This window comes from Emys orbicularis, chromosome 16 (genome assembly GCF_028017835.1).
Source record: "Emys orbicularis isolate rEmyOrb1 chromosome 16, rEmyOrb1.hap1, whole genome shotgun sequence".
NCBI lineage: Eukaryota > Metazoa > Chordata > Testudines > Emydidae > Emys > Emys orbicularis.
Genome location: NC_088698.1, coordinates 25,605,191 through 25,626,781, shown reverse-complemented (window position 1 = coordinate 25,626,781; position 21,591 = coordinate 25,605,191). Strand labels below are relative to the sequence as shown.

Sequence of the window (21,591 nt, the reverse complement as noted above, 5' to 3'; positions counted from 1 at the left end):
CATTTTTCTTGTTTTTTATCAAGGGAGAAAAGGCCATAAGTGGGGCTAGTCTCCACTAAGTCATCTCCTTCTCTCTGTACACATTGCTTCTGGCCCCCTTACATGCAGTTACATTTCCAAAAACGACTGCACTAGCTGAAAGACATAAGCTGTGCCTGTGTGAGCCCTCACCTGGTTCTTCTCCTTCTGTGTACTTTCTTCATTTCCATTACCAGTGTTTCTCAACCCCCTTCCTCCAAGGCCATTGGGCACCCTACGGAAATACATAGCATTACTAAGGCCCCAGCCCTTTTTAGGCAAAGCTTCTGCTGAGTTTCTCCTGAGAAAGTACTGCAGGACTGGATCCTACATCCCTCTAGCTTTTGTATAAGAAACACACACAAACTACATTTAAGTGATGATATAAGACTGAAACCCAAAACAAAGGAATTCTAAGTTCACCTGACATATTACACGTCCCTCTTGCTGCTGGTGCATCCGAAGAAGTGGGCTGTAGCCCACGAAAGCTTATGCTCTAATAAATTTGTTAGTCTCTAAGGTGCCACAAGTACTCCTGTTATTTTTGCGGATACAGACTAACACGGCTGCTACTCTGAAACCTACACTTATAAGGTGGTAACTCCTTTCTAACTGTGATCTGTTAGATAGTGTATTGGGTTAGGTGCCAGGACACCTGGGTTCATGTCTCATCTCTGCCAATGACTTCCTGTGTGACCTGAGGCAAATAGTAGTCAATATTTATATGATGTTAGTGCCCAAAGCCCCCAGTTAGGTTCGGGATCTTATTGTTCAGGGTGCTGTACAAACACAGAAAAAAAGACCATCCCTGCTTTGAAGGACTACAGTCTAAAGTCACAAGTGGCCTGATTTTCACAGGTGCTGAACATCCTTAGTTCCCATTGACCTCAGTGAGAGTTGTGTATGTTCACCAGCTGTGAAATGAGACCAGTAACCTCTCTATGATCTCTTAAAATAAAATAAAAGAACAAGAATTAATGATGTAGATCCATCTATATAAAGGACTTAGAGAGCTACAAACAGAAAGCGATAGCCGAGTGCAAAGTAGCCATGTTTATTATCCTATTGGGTTAAACCATTAAATTAGAGGAATTCAAAGTGGAGCATCAAAATCTCGGCATTTCCTTGCCACTGTGATTTGTGTAAAAAACTGCTTGTGGGAGTTAATATCAATTGAACTAATTTGGTTAATTTTAACTAATTAAGTTGTGTGTGTTTTAACATTAACTCTCTACCTGCTGCAGAAACATACAAACCAGCTAGGAGTGAGGGGAAGAAATTAGAGCTTTGTCTCTGTTCTGGAAGGAATTTATATTCAATAATTTATGTAAATATCCCCAAGATGTTAAGGACCTAAATAATATTTATTATAATCAAATAATCATATAGAATATATGCAAATAAATCATTATATACAATATAATCATTACATAAACAGCCCCTTGTATATGAGAGGTGGTAAAACGAGCTGTTGAGATCTCATGTAAATATGTCTTTAGAGATTGTTCAAAGCACAAATTACTGAGCCACAAGTTGATGACAGCTCCTCCAGATCTTTTATCGTCTATCTTTATAAACGTACAACTGCTTCCAAGTCGGCTGGGTAAATACATATTTAGGAACTTCCACAAATGCTGATTATTTGCCTGATAATCTCTAATGGCTCTTCGGTGGCAACTGGTGAAGGCATCTCCGGTGAAGACAGATCAGCTTATTCCCTTTCTGTGCCTCCAGTGTGGGGTCTTGATATTCCACCCCAACCATCATTTTTCCAAAGCCTCCCAGCTTTCTTACACTCACAAGGCTTCTGTTCCTCATACAGCTCCCTCTCATTTCCTACCATCATCACTTATTGCTCCTATCCAACAAGATTTCCCTCCCCGGCCTTACTGAAATCCCACGCCATGTGTCTGTAGTACTAGATGTAGTTTCTTTGTCATGCTTCTTGCTGCTTAACGTGTGCAGCACCAGAAGTCTGCAGAGCCCTTCCTGGGTATACACAGAATGGAACCATTTGAGAAGCTAAGCAGTGGGAAACAAGAGGGTTGCAAACAGAGGAGAATGCGCGAGGGAATCTTTCTCTTACAAGTTCTCTGGACATTAGGCTAGTGGCTTTTTCCTGAGCATCTTTGCTTAATTTCTTTTCTCAGATGTTGCATTGTGTAATTTGTTGCTCAATACTTTGCATCTATCTGGTAGAGTCGCCCTTCTGATAACAACACTTGACCCTTTTTATAAAGCACCCAGAAGATCTCAAAACATTTTACAAACAATAATACATGAAATCTCCCAACTCCCACTTCACAGAGTGGTGAATTCAGATACAGAGCGGTTACGCCACAAAACTAGCAGCAGCTGATGGGGGAATGAAGTCCAAGAGTCCTGATTCCCTGCTCTAACCCCTAGAGCACATCATGGGTGGATTCAAGGTAACCAAAGCCTAGGTACAGCAGTATTTCAGGCCCCCAGACAGCCTCTCTCTCCAAACTTCCCCAAAACAGACTTCTTCCCAGCCCAGCCCTATCCCCTCACTAGCTCTGGAGAGACTGACTCTCCCTTCCAGCCCTAGGATAGTCTTGTTTCTCTCCCACACCTGAGTCCTTCATCTGCCTGCCAAGTGGAACAGTCCTGCCAGGAAGACAGTTGGGTGCTGCCTCCCTGTCTGCATCTCTGACTCCAGGTTCTCTCTGTTTATCAGGCCCATGTCCCCTGGATTCTGCCTTAAAAGTGACCAGTAACATAAAACTGTCCAGGGGCCTCTTTATGAATGTGTAACAAAAGGCTGAGGGGGTTAGGATAAAGGGGCCTTGCTGCTGCTTGGAAATATTAGGAGTATCAAGCAGGGCCGGCTCCAGGCACCAGCTTACCAAGCAGGTGCTTGGGGCAGCCACTTCAGAGAGGGGCAGCACGTCCAGCTGTTCGGCAGCAATTCGGCGGACGGTCCCTCACTCCTGCTCGGAGCGAAGGACCTCCCGCCGAATTGCCGCCGCAGATCGCGATTGCGGCTTTTTGTTTGTTTGTTTGTTTGGCTGCTTGGGGCGGCCAAAACCCTGGAGCCAGCCCTGGTATCAAGTCTGGTCTTCCCTGGTTTGCTGGAGGTCTCCTTGAGCACTAGAGAACTGAAGTGAGAGATTTCTTAAACCTCAGTCACGCAATTGTGTGTCTAGAATCTTGCACACTGAGCACCTCTTCCCCGCCCCCCCTCAGCTCTTTGTCTGGAATCTAAGTGACAGGTGTGAACAAAACCAGCTAAAGAGCCTGACTACAAATCCTTTCCCCTCTTGTTCGCTCAGCTCTGAGGCTCCTGGCGCTGGGTGATGCCATCACTCGAACGGCTCTCCAGAAAAGAGGGCAGACAAACCCTGGATGTCCAGTGCAAAATACAACAGAAAACAAGAACAGGGATGAACTTTTGGTTTGTTTTGCTTTGTAATAACAGGGGATCTGCCTATATCTACCCCTCCTGAAGACAGTGATGGGAAAGGATGGGTCCAGCACTGCTGGGGCACAGACACCAGGGACTGTGAGGAAGTGCTGGGGAGTTCCGGTCTGGCAGTAGGGTTGCCAACATTGTATTTCAAAAAGAAGGGACTGTTTTCTTAGCACCCCCGCCACACCCCTGCTCCCGGTATTATCATTAATAATAAGCAGCACTCACCTACATTTGCCAGGGGTATTTTGTGCTGCTTTTTGCAGCGCTCAGCAATTCCCGACCTTGTTGTAAAGAGATGAAAAAAGACGGGGCCTCCCTTGTAATAAGGGACTGTTGGGAACCCTACCTGGCAGTGAGTGAGATGAATCCCTCTGTGACAGTGCCGTGTTTCTAGGACTCTTTCTTTGGTACGACCGTTTGCACAGGTGGATTAAAATCTCTCTCTGTTTCTCTGCTTCCCTGGGCAGACTTCTTCCCAGACTAAGGCCCCATCCTAGACAAACTCTCATTCCTCCCAGCCCAACCCCTTCAGCTCCCCTGGATGGAATCTCTCTTCCAGCCCTCCAGGCAGTAGACTCTTGTTTTCCTCCTACTCCTGAGTCCTTGATCTTCCTGCCAAATGAGGAAGCCCAACCTAGCAAGTAGCTATCTGGCACCACTCAGCTGTCAGTCTGTATCAGTGCGTATTGCTCTGTCTCTTACTACTGCCTGCAGGCTGTGGTATGAGATCCCAAAGATCCTGTGTTACTCCAACTCCGCTCCCTGGACGTAGAAGCACTGCCTTTCAGCTGCTGCAGACAGCATTCTGAGAGGTGGTGGGTTCTGAGTAGCAGACAAGGGACTTTGGGACTTACTTACGGCCAATCCTGCCCCAGGGTCTATTGTACAGCTAATTGCAGGGAGCAAATCTAAAGCAAAGCACCATGCCTACTTTCCTGGATCAGGCTGCTACTCCTATCATTGCTCTAAAGCAGGGGTGTCAAACATACAGTCCACTCGCTAGACCTGGCCTACATGACGTATTTATGGGGTCACATGCCAGAGAGAAATAGAAAAAGGAGGATGGGATGAAAGAGAAATGAAGGGCAATAACAGCAATGGCTTAAAGGGGAACAGACTCTCCCACTGACCAGTGAATGGGATAACGAGGCACTGAACAAATAATACCCAGCCCTTATGTCACTATGTATAGGCTGCACTCTCCTTTTGATCTCTGTGCAAACCTCCTGGCATCTGTGGGCACTCCCTGTGCATTGTGGGGGGCATAGGATGGGCAGGGATGGTGTCCCTAGCCTCTGTTTGCCAGAAGCTGTGAATGAGTGACAGGGAATGGATCACTTGATGATTACCTGTTCTGTTCATTCCCTCTGGGGCATTTGGTATTGGCCACTGTCGGAAGACAGGATACTGGGCTAGATGGACCAGTGTCTGCTGTTCCACACACAATTCAGCCCTTTCTCCAAAGGAGTTTGACACCCCTGCTCTCTCAGTGTCGGTGACCTCTCAGCGAGGCAAACTGGACTGGAGACAAAAGCCCCGAAGCAGATGTTTCCTGTTAACTGAGATCGGCAGATATAAATCAGCACTGGGAAGGTCCCCATGGCTAGAAGGCTGCCCAAGCTAGAAAGCTTTTCTATCTTCACTCTATCTGAAACCTGGTGCAGCTGAGATACTGATCCAGCTCTTTCAAGTCCAACATATGCTGGTCCTGCCTGTTCTCTTGGGGGCACTGAAATAAATAAGTGCTGGACAATTTCCCCATGGAGAGTCACTGCCGTGGCTTGAATAGCCTGGAAATGCTGCACTATATTGATAATTCCCTTTTCCCTCCCTTTATTAATTGAAAAAGAGTAACGGGGGGGGGGGGGGGGAGGAGAGCCCCAAGAGCGCCCTGAATCTCTCTGGGGCGGTGGTCAAGGCCTTGAGCTAAAAAGCCTCCGCCACTCTAGAAATGCAGCAAATCTGACCTCTGTGATTGTTATGGCAGTAGCACGTAGAGGCCCCAACCAGACTCAGAGCCCCCTGGTTCTAGATGCTCTACACAGTGTCCTCCTCCTACTCTTGAAATACATGAGACAACCCAGTGCTGTGCTAGCCCATTGGGGGCCCTAAGCAGGATTTTTGGAGGCTCCCCCAAATACTAAAACAGGCAAGTTCTTATGAAAATAAGTGAATAGGGGAGACCCCTTGAGCTGCTCAGGCTAAGCAATTGCTTAGTCTGCGTATGCCTACCACCGGCTCTGAGACAAACCCAGGAAGTAGTAGTATCCCGATTTTTAGACATGGGGAGCTGAGGCACAGAGACGTGCCCCCAAGGTCACACAGGGAGTCTGGCCAAGCCAGCAGTTGGACCTAGCTCTTTAGAGTGCTAGCCGAGTGCCCCAGCCACTGATTCTTCCCTTTCTCTCCTCCAACAATCTCGAAAAGTAGATGGTCAATAGGCCTCTCAGAAAGGGCAGGCCAGATTACCTCAGCCCTCCCTCAGAACGAGCTGGAGTTAATGGAATAGTTACTCAGAGTACACGCCTCCCTAGCCAATGAAAGGAGGAAACATGAAAGTTAAATTTAAGCCAGTTATGAGGAGCTGATGAGGATCTAAGTTTCTCCTGAGTGCCCAGTCTGCTTGCTGTGTTCTTGGCTGGGTACACAAGGGCCTGGTGTAATATGGCCTCAAACTGAGCTGCAGTCAGCCACGTACAGCTGAGCCACAATTTAGCAGAGCTCCCTCCTGACCAGGGTAATATACACAGCTCTGAGAGACTGAGGGCAGCCATTTTGCAGGCTGAGGGTCCTGAGCCAGTTTATGGTGTTCCCAGCTCTGTCCCCAAGACTGCAATGATCTAGCCCTGCATTACACTTAAAAATTAAATCTAGCCGGCTATGTTGCTCAGGGCTGTGAAAAATATGGCATCCTGTGTGCCGTCGTTAGGTCAAACTAACCCACAGCACTGATGCGGTTAGGTCAACGGAAGAATTCTTCCATCAACATAATCCACCTCTCTGAGAGGTAGCTAACTACACTGATGGAAAAACCCATTCTGTCCAAGTAGGAAGCATCTACACTATAGCGGCACGGCTGCAGCGGCATAGCTGTACTGCTGTACCATCAACATGCCCCTAGAGGCCCCTATGGACAGAAAAGGACAGAGCAGCCCTAAAGGCACTTAACCTGTGTGAAATGTGGGGAGGGCAGGAGACTGCCATCTCCCTGACCCTTCTTGCTGCAACTATGGCAACAGGGAACAGCATTCTAAGTGTCAGGAGTCTCATTAACACTGAATCCAGGGGATCCTGGCAAAGAGCCTAGAATGGTGCATTGACTGTAAAGCTCCAAGAGGGAACAATGTCCTTGATAAGGGATGCTTCCCTAAATGCAGTGGGGAAGGGGAATTTGTGAAAACGAGTGGTGACTGCTCAGAGGTTCTTTGCAAGGTCTTATAGCAGCAGGGAGGTTTTAGAGCTGGGCAGAAGTATTGGACAGGGCCAATTTTAGTAGGAAACGTTGCTCAACTGTCACAAACACATTAATTAGTAGGATAAAGGGAAGGCTCCCATTGGAAATAAAGCTGGGGGGTTACCTCTAAGCATCTTGGCAATATGCTTGAAGAGGGAGCAGCAGGCCTGCATGAAGATGTTAAGGGAAATGCTGCATGAGGTGGTCAGAGCTGCAGGAAGAGGTTGGGGTAAAAATAACCTTCTTAGCCAGTGCAGCTGGGTTGCCTATCTTCAGAGGAGATGGAGCATTTGAAGGTTCCACTTGTATTCTTGTTTCAAAGGGCACTTGTAGTCTTGGTATTAAAGAGAGTCTGGTTAAAGTTACTGTCTTAACATCCTTATCTCTTCTTACTACTGACAGACATTTCCCTGCCTCGTTTTGCCTTTTGTTTTCTTGCATTTCACTGAGTTTGACCCAATGAAAACTGACTCTGGCCCTCAATGGAATTTTGATCTCCTACCTGGCTATTCAGCCTCTGGGAGGGTTCCAAACTGGAAGCGAGCTAAGCTTGTTGGATTAAAGCTTCTATTCCTGAGACCTAGCAGGCTGAGGCAGCTCCATGTCTTCTCAAAATCAGGTTCCTCTCTTCTCTGGCAAAAGAATTGGGCAGGGAGGGGAGAAGGATCAGAATGTGTAGGAAGTGTCACTATGTCTTTCCCCTCTGCTCTTCCGTGCACTCATTCACCTGCCGTTGCAGGCTCAGACAGATGTTATTTCATTGCTCATTCGGACATGCACACAATTTTTATTCACTCCCAAATAACTGCAGTGAAGATCAAATCTAGGAGTAATTAAATCCCTCTCAGTTCTAGTGTGGATGATTTAAAAGAAACGACAGCAAGTCTGCCTGATCACATACATCTCTCAGTTTCATGCCCTCTAGAACCCATCGTAAATTTAGCTGAGTTACAATAAATTCTGCATATGTCTACTTGTAGCAGGGTCTCAAGGAAAGAAAAAAAATTATCTAGATTTAGATTTCAAAGGCATGCTGCAGATAGGGGACTTCAGTTTGCTAGCTGGCAATTTGACATCCTCCTCCCTCCACCCCAATTCCTTTCAGAATTCCACCCCTGCTCCCAGGCAAAAGAAAAAAAAAAATCAGTCAATAAAAATGAAGAATGCAGCTCTAATACACGAGCATCTTCATTAGTCACAAAGAATTACTGGCATCACTCAAGCGTTAGAATCTGAGTGCACAATTTTGGGGAAACAGTAAAACAAAGAAAAAAGAATCCGATAGAAAATGTAAAGCAATTCATCCAAAAGGGAACAGAGAAAAGACTGGTCCAGCTCCGATGGTAACTTTGGGTTAGACAGGGATCGGCAACCTTTGGCACGCAGCTCGCCAGCGTAAGCACCCTGGCAGGCCGGGCCAGTTTGTTTACCTGCCGCGTCCGCAGGTTCGGCCGATCGCAGCTCCTGGCCGCAGTTCGCCACTCCAGGCCAACGGGGGCGGTGGGAAGTGGCGGTCAGCACATCCCTTGGCCCGCACCGCTTCCTGCAGCCCCCATTGGCCTGGAGTGGCAAACTGCGGCTAGTGGGAGCTGTGATCAGCCGAACCTGCGGACACGGCCGGTAAACAAATGGGCCCGGCCCGGCAGGGTGTTTACCCTGGCGAGCCGCATGCCAAAGGTTGCCGATCCCTGGGTTAAGAGAAGCAAAAGCACTCAGAAGATAAGTTTCTGAGCTCTATTACACAGTCCAGCCAGCCCTGTTTTTCCCCTTTGGTTAAGGAATCCCACAACTAGTTTTTAAGTAGGACTGGTAACTCCCCATTCTTATTAAATAATTGTTTAAATTCTTGAGAGCCTCTGATAGGCGCTAAAAGTATCAGATATTTTAGTTTTCTAAACAAAATGTAAGGGAAATATTTTTGTGCTATACCAAAATAATCTTTAAGGGTTAAAGGCTCCTAGAAGTGAGGCAACAATTAACATCTTCAGTGTATGCAAGTAGGGCTTGAAGGTAACTCACAGATGTAACAGTTGTGTATCTAAATGTTACAGTAGATAAGCAAAGAAAAATAATCAAAGTAGCAGCCAGTTTAATTTACTTAAGAATGTTTACAAAAAAGAAAACTAGTTACAAAACTCATAATGTTCCACAGTTTGTCATTTTTACTTGAGTATAAAACCTGCTAATCCATGCAGCCATCAAAATTTTACTGCATGACACCCCAAATCTTCTGCCATCTTGAATCAAAACTGTTGGTGCTTATGTATACTTTGTATTATTGTTAACACAGGAAAGGCAAGGAGATGCAGTGCAGTACTGTACCAGCATAGGGTGAAGTCTCTAATGGAGTCAGAAAATCCAAATTAGGGTTAGCAATACATAAAAAAAAAAATCATACAATTCACCTTTATTTTAAGTGTCTTTGGAATCCATCATGTACTGTTAAAATGTATAGTAAGAGAACATGAATAGTGAAGTTCTACTTATACAAGCAACATCTTTTGCTCTGAGTTAGTCTCGTAGCAAAAGTTATTGCAGGGGCAAAACTCCACAGGATTAGATGGTAGAAACCCTCACCTAAAATAAAATGCAGTAGTTTGTGGGATTCTATGTAAATGGCTAATGGGTCTGATAACTTTACATATAGCTATATGATGGGCCTATGATGAACATGCTATTTTATTAAAGTTATCTTCTCCAACTAGGTTTGTGGACATTGTTTGTAAGAACAAAAACATTAGTAGTAAAACCTCTTTATCCTTTCCAGTGCAAATGTCAAATATAGCAAGAGACTGGTCCCAGACAGGTAACTCAGCCCATGAAAGTTTGTTTAAAGTTAAAACTGAAAAACTGGATATTCAAAATCTCAGCTCAGAAGTGGATTTAGTTATTACAAAATAAAATTTAAAGCAAACTGATATGAGGATTTAAATGTGTCTTAAACCCCCTACCAATTAAACTTAAAAAAAGCCCATGTTTCTAGATTTGGTCAGGAATGATAGTCTGGCTTTAAGTGCAGCTACCACTATTTCTATTTTATCTTTACTCCAGGAAAGGGTCTCTTTCTTTTTGAAAATGGCCTCTGATTTTTAAGAGCATATTATACAATACTATGAAAAGCTGCAGCATTAGTAGACCTGGATGACATGGTAGCTCCTGAACAGGTGGTAACAGTTTGGGCTTGTATAGGACCAATCTATACTCTGGAAACATCCTATAGCTTAGCGATTTTGTGGACTGTCATATGATTTGAGGATCACAGTCTATATTACAATTTTGGGTTATGCAGGTCAAACTAGACAACAATGGACCCATCTGGCGTTAAAAATCCACAGGACCACAATACTACTACAAGACCAAAGTGTGGTTTAAGAGCATCTGTTGCTACTGGTCATAACCATGTGCTGCAAGACAGTAGCATTTCAAGCATTTCTTTCCTCTTTCTAAATAGAAAAGCAGTTACTGTTCAATTTCAATGTGTCTCATAATTAGCAAGTTATGCTATCAATTGCACTCTGGATTTACTTTTACACTCTAGTCTTTAGCACCAGAGATGGACCTGGTTTACCTCTAGATACATTCACATGGGTAGTTGCTTTGTTATTTCTGCTAGCTTTGTCAGTCTCTGGCATGATATTGTTCCAAGGACTCCTACTGTGGCTGGAACTTCAATGGAGAAATGGTTTAAATATTTCCTAAGGCTCATAGTTTCTTAGTGAAGCCTGCAACAGTAACAGAATTAGCACAGATTAATTTTGTCTCATGTGTGGTGAGATTCTTCCTTTGATGATATTCCAGTCTGTGGAATGTACAATGCAGTAACAAACGTGTTAAATAAATCCTTCTCAAAGATAAGAGAAGACGGAGAGCAGTGCTTTTAGGTTTGGATGGCCTCTAGTTTTTAACAGCAAAGTAAGGCACAAACTAAAAATTACCTTAATCTTATCCATTTCTTTTCCAATCCCACACTGCTTTGGAATTACTTATGAAACAAAGCTTCCCGTACCACCCATAATAATGGGGTTGTGAAAATTATACCAAAATGTAAGTAACTTCTACAGGTATATGGGTGGTCTCCCTGTGATGAAAGTTTAATGGTTTCCCCATGAGTTCTGACCTAGATTTAAATGTGGATCATTTGCATTTGCCACTTGCTCTGCAAACACTCAATTTCTGATTAATTCTCAGTCTGCACTTCCTTGTCATGAATCGATGCATTAAAATAAAGCTTAAGGCCCTCTCTGGGATGAGATGATTGCAGCAGCATCTTCTCCCTTCAACTTACCCACCTTTGTAGAGCACTTTGAAGAGCTATAGTCATGATAAGTATCGATCACTATACCTTTGTGTTTTAGGACTGAGGACAATGCTGTTTAGGGCGCCAACTCTAGTTGTAGATCTTGTGCTTGCAATCATGCCCTAGTTGTAGGAGTTCATAACGCACTAGTTGGAGATATTCTCTTCCCACTCTACGCTAAGATGAATTTACTCAGCAATGTATGCTAGAGCAGCCAGTATGCACTGAAAAGGCTAAGGAGACTGAATATCAAAATGTATGAGCATAAGCTGAATCAAAACTCAAACTATTGCTTCCCTCTGGTACAGGCAATAAAAACTGAGTACTAATCCAAAGACAACATCAGGAATCAGTTTCTTTCAAGACAATGCATTGCACACTAAAAATATGGAATTAAAAATACATAATACACTTTGAAAACTTTTTGGAAGACGACACTTGATAGTTGTGAAAATATGACTGCAAAACAGAATTATCTAGTCCAGAGGTTCTCAAACTGTGGTCCGTGGACCACCAGTGGTCCGCGAGCTCCATTCAGGTGGTCCGCGGATAGTTCCCTCTAAAGTGTGTGCCTGGGCGGCTGTACACGAGAGAATGAAGGGCCACCCACCTAATTAGTGGAGCCACGCAGGCATGGCTCCACTAATTAGGTACCTGGACCCTGGAGAAGATGCACATGTAAGGTGAGGTGGTGGCCTTGGGAGGGAATAGGTGGGAGGTGGCAGTGGGGCGAGAAGAGGGGGTGGGAGGAATTTGGGACATGCAGGGTCCAGAGAAAGACGACTTTTCCCAGCTCCAGGGCTGCAGCTGCCGGGGAGAGACGGCCCTCCTTCCCAGCCTCAGCTCTGTGGCTGCCATGACAGGGGAGAAATGCCCCTCCTTCCCAGCCCCAGCTCAGGGGCTGCTGCGGCGGGGGAGAGAGGGCACATCCATTGCATTAGAAAGGTAAGACTACTGATATTAAAATATGAGTTGTGCGCTTTTATTCGTAGAAAAAAGTTGTTTATTAGTTTTTTTTTAATATAGTACTTTTCTCCAAAGTACTTTACAATAGTTTAACTGTACAAACAACATTTGGAAAGATCATTAAGTGGTCTGCTGAGACCCTCAGCAATTTTCAAGTCTTCCGTGAAAAAAAAAAGTTTGAGAACCACTGATCTAGTGTATGCAGATACCCCTGGAAAATTTTGTATATTTTAATGTACATACAAATGCTGTGTGTGGCAAGTAAAGAAAATGGGAATAAAACTCTTGGGACATATGAAAGGGAAAAAGACTAAGAACAAGATCGCTAGAGTATCTTTACAGGAGATATTTAAATTAATGAACTCAGTTGTCTTTAAGATCTCTATATACACATGTTCTATCTATATATGTAGATAACATACTATGGGATTTAAGCAAGATTTATCCCAACAGTAAAAGCAAAACTCCAAAACAACTCATTTCCCAACATGTTTACAGGTTGCAGAATTTTCTTCATTTATATAAAGCGGTTCAAGACACGACTAAACAATTGGCATCTTTGGAGGACTACAAAAGTTTAGAGAGTTACTGGACAAGACAGTTTCAGCAGAAGTTATAGATTTATCTGTAGTGCATTTGAGCATACTAGTAGAGGCATAACTGAAATAAGTGAATAAGGTCAGTGGATTTTGACTCAGACATGTAAAACTGTCCGATCCCTTATCTAACTCCAGGCCAAGACAGTTCAAACACCTTAATCGTATGCTCCTACACAGTCATTTTATATAGCATGCCTCTGGGACTCATGCATTATTAGAATGGTGGGTGAAAAATGAGACTGAACAATGATTCTTATAAATGACATCTATATCCAGCTTTAGTTCTACACATGTTCTTAAGTGGAACAATGATTTTTGTAAGTGACAAAAATAGGGATCAAGTGATAAGTAGGGTCTTGCCTCCCTTTTAGCTTACATTATGTGATCTGGGTCCCTTACTGCCCCCTCCACTTCTTGACGCCTGAATTTGCTAGAGGTGCTGTGATAGGATATCCACCCCACCTTTGTAGTTGCGTTAGGTCTTCCCTCCTCCTTTCTCGATGACTGATCTATTTCCCATGCCATTCTACTTATCCCTACACTCCTAGGCCACTCCTCCCATGAGCTTCTAGCATTAGGTGTTAACACTTCCAGCATCTAAAGGTAAAAACAATACAAATTAATCACTGCAAAAAAAGCGTTAATACTTCTTATATGCAACGTGAATAGCACTAAGGCTACCCATGGGACAAACATGCCATGTCGTCCCAGGGTGCATGCACATAAAAATCAAGATTGCCTGAGTTGTTTACATAGGGAGCAAGAGATTGAAGACAAGACCTTTGTTAAAACAGAAGTTTATAACAGCCTATTGGGATACTCCCTCTGGAGCTGGGGTCTAGATTCATTAGCAGGTTGCATCAGGAAATCAATGGCATAAGGCTAGAAAAGTATCTGGGTCGCAAAAACAAGGATATAGCAGTATGGAAACAGCTCTTGTGCATCTGCAACTTAAGGAGGGGGGGAGGGGGGAGAGGACGGAATAGCTTTGTGGCAGAGGAAAGTGTGTATAGTTACTGGTTTGATTGTTTCAGCCCATTAAAAGTATTTCTGTCTTGAAACAAACAGAACTGATTGGAAAATGGAAAATTGCATTTTTGGGGAAGTTTCTTGACCAGGCTCTGCACTTGCATTGCAGATAGAGCATTCAGGTTTCCAACCCAGGAACACATTGAAGATGTTTTGTTCAACACAACGATTTTAGGGTTGAGAGTAAGCAGCCTCTCCTCAGAATGAATGAAATAAAGTATATTTCACCTTTATTAGGATGTTGAATGCACCCACTAACAAGGCAATGATGAGCATGCAACTCACACCACTCCTGCTACTTTTATGGTCCACAATGTCCAGCCTGCCTGGATCACCAGCATCTGCTGATGACGTTGCAGCAGTCAAATAACTCCTTGCCCCCACTAGAACAAAGTATGGGGGGGGAGGGGGGTGAGGTCAGGTCAATGCTGTCTTGCAATTTCACAGATAGAAATAGAACTGCACCCACTAGTACCTGGGTTAGAAATACTTTCTCGCAGTTTAGCTGCTGCCAGCATTAGCCTCAGACACATCAATTGTAGTTACAAATCTTTATTTCAAAATGCATTTCAGTTTGTTCAATTGCTGGCTGAATAAAACATGGAACTTCCTGCACACACACATTTTCCCCCAAATTCATGAGTTCTTCCTGTATTAGTGCTGCATGTGCTAATACTAGTGCAATAACGGGACTTCACACTGATCATTTACCTAACGGCGTTAAATCTAAGGTTATTAGATCAATTTCTGATCTCAGTTCCATAGTTATCCCAAATTTACATCACTGAGACATCAGAATCTGGTCCACTGAGTAAGTGTTTAAGGAAATGAAGCAGGCACTACAATGGATCACAGCACTAAGTCGCAATCAGGTCAACCATTTACCCTTATCTTTACTGTACTTACAGCACTATCTTTACTTGTAAAATATATACTGAAGTTCAGTATAGAGTTTATCCCTTGTCTCAGATACTAACTAGTTCAACTTAAAGACTGATATGGACCATACAACAGAAGACTAGCTTAAGTAGGTTGGACCATTCAAGTCTTGTTGAATGCCAAACTAGACTTGTTAATTTTTTGGAATACAGTGATTGCCTAAACAAGACTCCAGTTTTGTTAGTACAATAACGTTTTATTTGACATCTACAAGATTTTGGTATCTTGCAGTTTTTTGGACAGGTTTATACAATCTCAATTTTTCAATAGTGCAACCTGTGCAAGCAAGAAATGACAAACATTGTCCTTCACTTTCTTATAAACATCTACTATTATAGGCAAAACAAAACTTACCCATATTATAGATAAGTGACTATTCACATTTGTACATTACAATTTCTTTTAAACAGCTCCAGATAAACTCTACAATGTCTTACAACATATTAAACAGTATTCAAGTTACTGGGTAACAGAAACAGCACATATAGCGGAACCCTCAAGAGTTTCCCATTGTCTAATTTACAGCTCAAGTAAGGTTTCATCTTACAAGTGACAAAATTAAATTACATTAATGAAGTAAAAAATATAAGATTGTATGTGAGGTGGAAGTGAATTTGCACTTAGTTTCCATAGTCACCTCGGATTAAGGAAATATTTTAATTTTAAAGGAAAGGCTTTTAGCCATCTTTGCATTACACATTAGGAATACCATTAATACATTAAAATGAAGTAACTTTTTAATTTAAGATGCTTATCACAAAAAACATGTTGCAGACTCAAATATATAACCTCCAGGAGAGAACCAGAAAAAAATGCAATACTTGGGTATAAACACTATAAAAATGCAATAACCAATGCTGTACAACTAAGATTGTTTCTCTCGGAATTCTTGACTGGGGTGTTTATCCCGTTCATGCCTGTTTCCAAAGACATGCACTGTCAAACAGAAACTGGGAAGGAACCTGAATGAATGCATGATGTGCAATCTCTAGTTTTCATGCTTATATAAACTTACAAGTTGAAGAGAAAAAACCCAATATATATTTTCTATATATACTCAATACATGCATTCGAGGTTATCTCCCACAGCAATGGCATTGATGTACTGCGTTAAACCCTGAGCACTGTATGACAAGATAAAAATAAAGCCTGTTTGGGAATTTTCAAGCATTTTCGAACAAAATTTGTGGTTTGTGGCTTAAAAGGCCAAAAGTAAAAGCAAACAGGAAGCTCTACAGAGAGCATAGACAGATGCACCACCATAAGCAACTGCTGGCTTTCAGTTCTACCATCCTTTATGTACCTCTTTATTCCCAAAGTACTTCTGAGAGCACACAACTGAACTGAAAAAATATTTCTTTGGAATCTGTCCCTGATTTTTATGCAAGTGATATGCTTTTACAGCCTTTTCTCAAACACCAAAGTCAACATCTGTAGTCTGTCCTCTTATGCATTGTTGAAGTTGGTGATGCTCTGTGGGTGATGTTGCTGCCATATCTGCTGCTGTTGTACTGCAAGCTGTTGAGACTGGTCTGATGTTGACAGGAGGTTTACAAGGGGCGATACACAATTTGCAGGAATGAGCAAACCTGTAATTAGCAACAAGTCAGTTGTACTTCATAAATGTATAAAATGTTTGTATGCTTAAGAACTTAGGCCAATGGTTCCAAGTTCCTTAAATGTCAGCAGTAGCTTTTGCATAGAAAATTAAATCTTTTTATGTCAAGGGCTTTAAGAATTTATTGAGCGCTACAACAGATTCTATTCCCAACTAAAAGTAGTACATTCAGAAGTCATCTGATCCTTCAGTCACAGACTAGCAGAGAAAAAATGCAAGTTGTCTTTAGGGAAGTACAGCTTCAACTACTCTTGCTGTACCTTCAACTAAATGATGCACAAGGCAGCAATTGGCTATTTATTCACTCTCCTGGTTGAATAGAAGATGACAAAACCACAGAAGTTCAGGAATGAAGAGAAAAAAAACCCCAGTTTAAACCTCTTCACTGAGTTTAGGGACATTTGAGTTAAGCTGCTAAGGCAGGGGTGGGCAAACTACGGCCCGTGTCTGGCTCATCAGACCTTTTAATCCGGCTTTGAAGCTCCCACCGGGGAGCGGGTCGGGGGCTTGCCCTGCTCATGCCGTCGCTCTGTGCGGCTCCCAGAAGCAGCAGCATGTCTCCCCTCCAGCTCCTACATGCAAGGGCAGCCAGGGGGCTCCACACACTGCCCCTGCCCAAAGCGCCGCCCCTGCAGCTCCCATTGGCCGTGAACTGTGGCCAAAGGGGGCTGCAGGGGCGGACTGCGGATGGGGCAGCGCGCAGAGTCATCTGACTGCACCTCCATGTAGGAGCCGGAGAGGAGGACATGCTGCTGCTACTGGGAGCTGCTTGAGGTAAGCACCGCCCAGGGCCTGCACCCCTCATCTCCCTCCCACGCCCCAACCCCCTGCCCCAGCCCTGATCCCCCTCCTGCCCTCCGAACCCTCAATCCCAGCCTAGAGCACCCTCCTGCACCCCAAGCCCCTAATCCACAGCCCCACCCCAGAGCCTGCACCCCCAGCTGGAGCCCTCACCCCCTACACCCCAACCCCCTGCCCAGAATCCCCTCCCACACACTGAACTCATTTCTGGCTCCACTCTGGAACCTGCACCTCCAGCCCAGAGCCCGTACCCCCTCCCACACCTCAACATCCTGCCTCAGCCCATAGCCCCCTTCCATACTCCCAACCCCTCTGCTCCACCCCCAGCCTGCAGCTCCCTCCTGCACCCCAAACCCCTTATCCCTGGCCCCACCCCAGAGCCCGCACCTCCAATTTCAATGACATCCATGGCCTGCCATACAATTCCCATACCCAGATGTCGTCCTCAGGCCAAAAGTTTGCTCACCTCTGTGCTAAGGCCTACGTTCTCCACGCATACTTTTTGGCCATGGCTTCAATAGCCCACAAACACTGCAGAAGTGAGTATTTTAGTGGTTGAATTAAGGGTTTGCCACCCCTCTTCAAGGCTGAAAAGTTGAGTGACTCTGGTTTTAAAGATAGCTGGGTGGAAAAGACTTGGGTGGCAGAGAGAACCACAGGTGTATTGGGGCAGAGGTGGATCTTGCCTTTGTTGGGAAATATGCATCAGGTGATAAACAGGAGGGGGAAAGTGCAACACTTTGGTCCAGTAGTGTAGGGGTGCAACGACCCTTACCTTTACGACAGTGCGCCTGCTGCTTAGCCTGAAGTGATTCACACCCACTACATTTTTTTTTTTTTTTTGCTCTTCAGCTCTAGTCGGTGGAAGTTTTCACAGAAGGCTGGTTTGGAATAGTTCCTCCCCCTTAACCTCATGCAAACAACTCATAATACAGAAGTCAAAATACTTACTTACAGTAAGGCACAAAGGCCTACTCTCTATGTGTACCTGTATACCTCCTACACAAACTCAGAAGATAACTCTTCAGTCTATACACTGAGTCTAACTGACTGCTATGTGGTCCAGCAGAGACGAGGTAAAATAACGGACAAACTTGCTTACCTACAATCCTCTGTCCATCCTCTGCCCTTAGCCGAACTATTTGCATTTTCACATTTGTACCACTCACAGAGGCTAGAACTCCTTCCACTTTTGTCCAGACACTTAGTACTGAACCACACAAGACGAAGTAAGTTCGACAGCGGAGGCCCACTTCACAAACTAATCCGAGGCTTGCTTTCTTACAATTGCCTCTCCTGGAGGAGGAAGAGAGTTTAACACATTAAAGAAAAAGGGAGAGTATTTTTCAATTCAAATGATCTGTACTTGTGTAAGTAAACACTAAAGGATGAGAAAGTCAAGATAGTCAAGCTGGATAGTGAGATGGGGACATGGATAAAGCTACCTCACAAAATGGCTTTTAAAGTACATCTCGGGCTAGATCCTCAGCAGGCGTAAACTGACATAGCTGCATTAAAGTAAATAGAGCTACACTAATTTACACCAGCTGAGGCTCTGACCAATAATGTCCATTAGAAATAGCAAGAGGGTAAGTGCTCTGTAAACAAATTCAGCTGTTCGGGTACTAACACACAGACATTCTTCATCAGTGGTTAGCACTGAGAAGTCAAGGCACCAGATGTTGAGGGTTTATAACAGCATACTGCTAGGAGAATCAGCATTAAAACTAATGTTCTTTAGTTCAACCATCTAAACTCTGAATCTAGCTAAAGTTACTGAGTTTACATTTTTTCAAGTTAGTTATATCCAATACATCTCAACAGATCAATATGTTTACCAAAGCATGAGATACTTTTAGTCCCTCTGGGTTATTACAAAAGTTCTTCATTATGCCCACTCTGAACTAAAAATTGAAGTCTGAAAACAAGTTCATGGTTTCATCTCTCTCTTGTAAGGTAAGAAGTTGCAGATTACCACTTGGATTGTTGACTTTGAGACTCCTTCAGAAATTACATGAAGTGACCAATATTGGCTCTTGGAATTTTTATGAAGATATGGATGAAAAGTTGATAAATTAAACAGCAGACTCCTGGTCCAAGTGATAAAGTAACAGCTTTAGTCAAACACCTTGGTAGAAAACCTGTTTATATACATATAAATACTAACCAATAAGCATGGGTACAGGTATCTGCCGATGAATTGTACTGCTCTAGCCAATGTGGTAGAGCATCTTCAGAAGGTACCTGAAAAGCCATTTAAAAGTTGTATTAAAATATAAACGTGGCTTCTGAAAACTACAGAACAGCACACCGTATTTTGCTTGTAGCAATGGGGCAACAGATAACACTGATACGCCTATGGTTTTGTTTTTAGTACTAAATATGAACAATCCAAGTTATATTGCTCGGCAAGCATTTTGGTTCATCCATGCTAAAAGTGGAAATCCTGCTAAGGATGTCAATAAAGGTTTAGGTATAGTAGAATCTCACTGATTGAGATGTGTAGATCCAAGAACCTCGTTTATAAAGTGACAAGCTCAAAGACATCGTCACACTTAGTGCACTTCGTTCACTTATTCATATAAGCATAGTGTAAGTTCTTAACTTGCCTATGAAAACATTGGCTACTAAAGCAATTGTGTTGCTCTGATACAATCTTGAGGAACAAATGAAAGGATTAATTTCAGCACTTTCGGCTGTTTCCCTGCTACTCTTTCTAAAGTTCAGAATCATGTATGGTTAGAGTATATTGTACCTAGTGGTCAAACACGTTGGGGATAAAGCATCTTCTGTAAGTTGAATTGCAGTTGAACCTTCTCCCTAGTTGATGTTTGGAAAGCTGCTTCTAGGTTGTGGAAAGTCTTAATGGAAGGATTGATCTTTTGGTAAGTTTTTGCAGATACAAAACACTATTTGTTTAGGCAGGCTTGCAGAGCCCTAAAGATCTTTTTGGATAAAGATAACTATAGGCTTGTACTGGATGAAGTTTACTGCATAAACAACATTGGTTAAGTATTTCTATAACTTGCCACCATACTGTGTATGGACAGACATGGGTTTTGAAAAATCCTGCATTGTCTTTTACCACAAAGAAACTACTTTTTAAGTAATGTTGATTTAAAAGGTCACCTTCTTATATTTCTTTTTCAGGTCTGCATACGTTTCCAATTTGAGTTGTTTTCCAGTGTTTGGTCTGTATACTAAGAAAAGCTTCTTTTTGGGATTCACTTCCTTTACTAAGATGGCAGTTTTCTTATTATTTCTTATCTGAAAAAAATGATTATTTTGTAAGTTTAAACATGGGCAGTGTCTTTCCTAAATAATTATGCGTACAATAAATGTGGACAGAAGTAGATGATGTGTTGAATGGCTATCCAGATTCTAATTCTATATACATATTGGTCCACAACTAAAAAGAGTACAGAATTAACCAATATGACACAACAGGGTGTGTATTATGGTCTAGTAATGACATGCCTTAATGGTAGTTTGGCATGAGGTGAAAGAGGGGCACTGGCTTCCAAGAGGTGTGTCATGATTACCATAATCCACACCCTAATGTCTGAGATTATACACTGTTTTCCTTGCATGTAGCATGAGCACACACATTTTAAGATGAATACCACTTAAAACTAAGTGTATGGTTACATTTGATACCTGTCCTGAATGTCTTAAAAGTAGTGTTTTGTCATCAGTGCTTGATGATTAAAAAAAGTTACACAAACCACAAAATCATTTTTAAAATGAATGTGCTCATTTATAAAAATTGGAAAGCATTTTGCTAAACTGAATAAAAAAATAAGTGATTGTACTGGATTGAAAATAAATTAAAATCTTAAAGTTCTGAATATATTCATTTTACACATTTAATGTGAAAAATCAAGTTAGTGAAGTTTATTGGGGCAGCCCTAAAATTGTTCTGTTAAAAAAATGCATCTGAGAAATATGAAAAGAACATTTTAATAGTAGATTCTCACTTGCGAAGATAAATAAAATCCATCATCTGGTCCAGTTTGCTCAGCCCAAATCTTAGTTGCTTCTTCCCAAGACATACCTCTTTCTACACTGATCTAGAAGAGACATTAAAACAAGGATGTTTAAACACATTTTGGAACAATTACTGAGATTACATACAAACAATTAAGTCAAAACAATTAACAGTGCTCTTTAAAAGAAGACAAGGAACTTCATTCTTTCAGTAACAGGTTTACAAGCCTCCATAGTGGGATGCCAAGTCTCAATTTAAGAACTGAAGTTTCAAATTAAGGATTTTCAAGGGCAACTAAAGTTATGGCAGTTTGAAGAAACATGGAATTAACTTACTGTGTATAATTCTACATGTCCAGAGGTAGAGTATCCTGGAGTTAAAAACTTCTTAGTATCTGCCTTTCTGACCTTCTCATCTCCAGACCCAAGATCTTAAAAAAAAAAAAAAAA

General features: G+C 42.7%; 1 protein-coding gene across 1 annotated transcript in view; it reads right to left on the bottom strand.

Annotated features, from left to right (window-relative positions):
* Positions 1-14,332: 14,332 nt before the first annotated feature.
* Positions 14,333-21,591, bottom strand: part of SBNO1 (strawberry notch homolog 1) — a 43,115-nt gene continuing 35,856 nt past the window's right edge. The window contains exons 27-32 of the mRNA XM_065417646.1: positions 21,478-21,572; positions 21,132-21,224; positions 20,284-20,421; positions 19,322-19,398; positions 18,257-18,450; positions 14,333-16,324 (exon numbers count right to left, since the gene is read on the bottom strand). Of these exons, the coding sequence (XP_065273718.1) occupies positions 16,182-16,324; positions 18,257-18,450; positions 19,322-19,398; positions 20,284-20,421; positions 21,132-21,224; positions 21,478-21,572 (740 nt within the window). The 3' untranslated portion in view covers positions 14,333-16,181. The remainder of the gene's footprint in view (positions 16,325-18,256; positions 18,451-19,321; positions 19,399-20,283; positions 20,422-21,131; positions 21,225-21,477; positions 21,573-21,591) is intronic.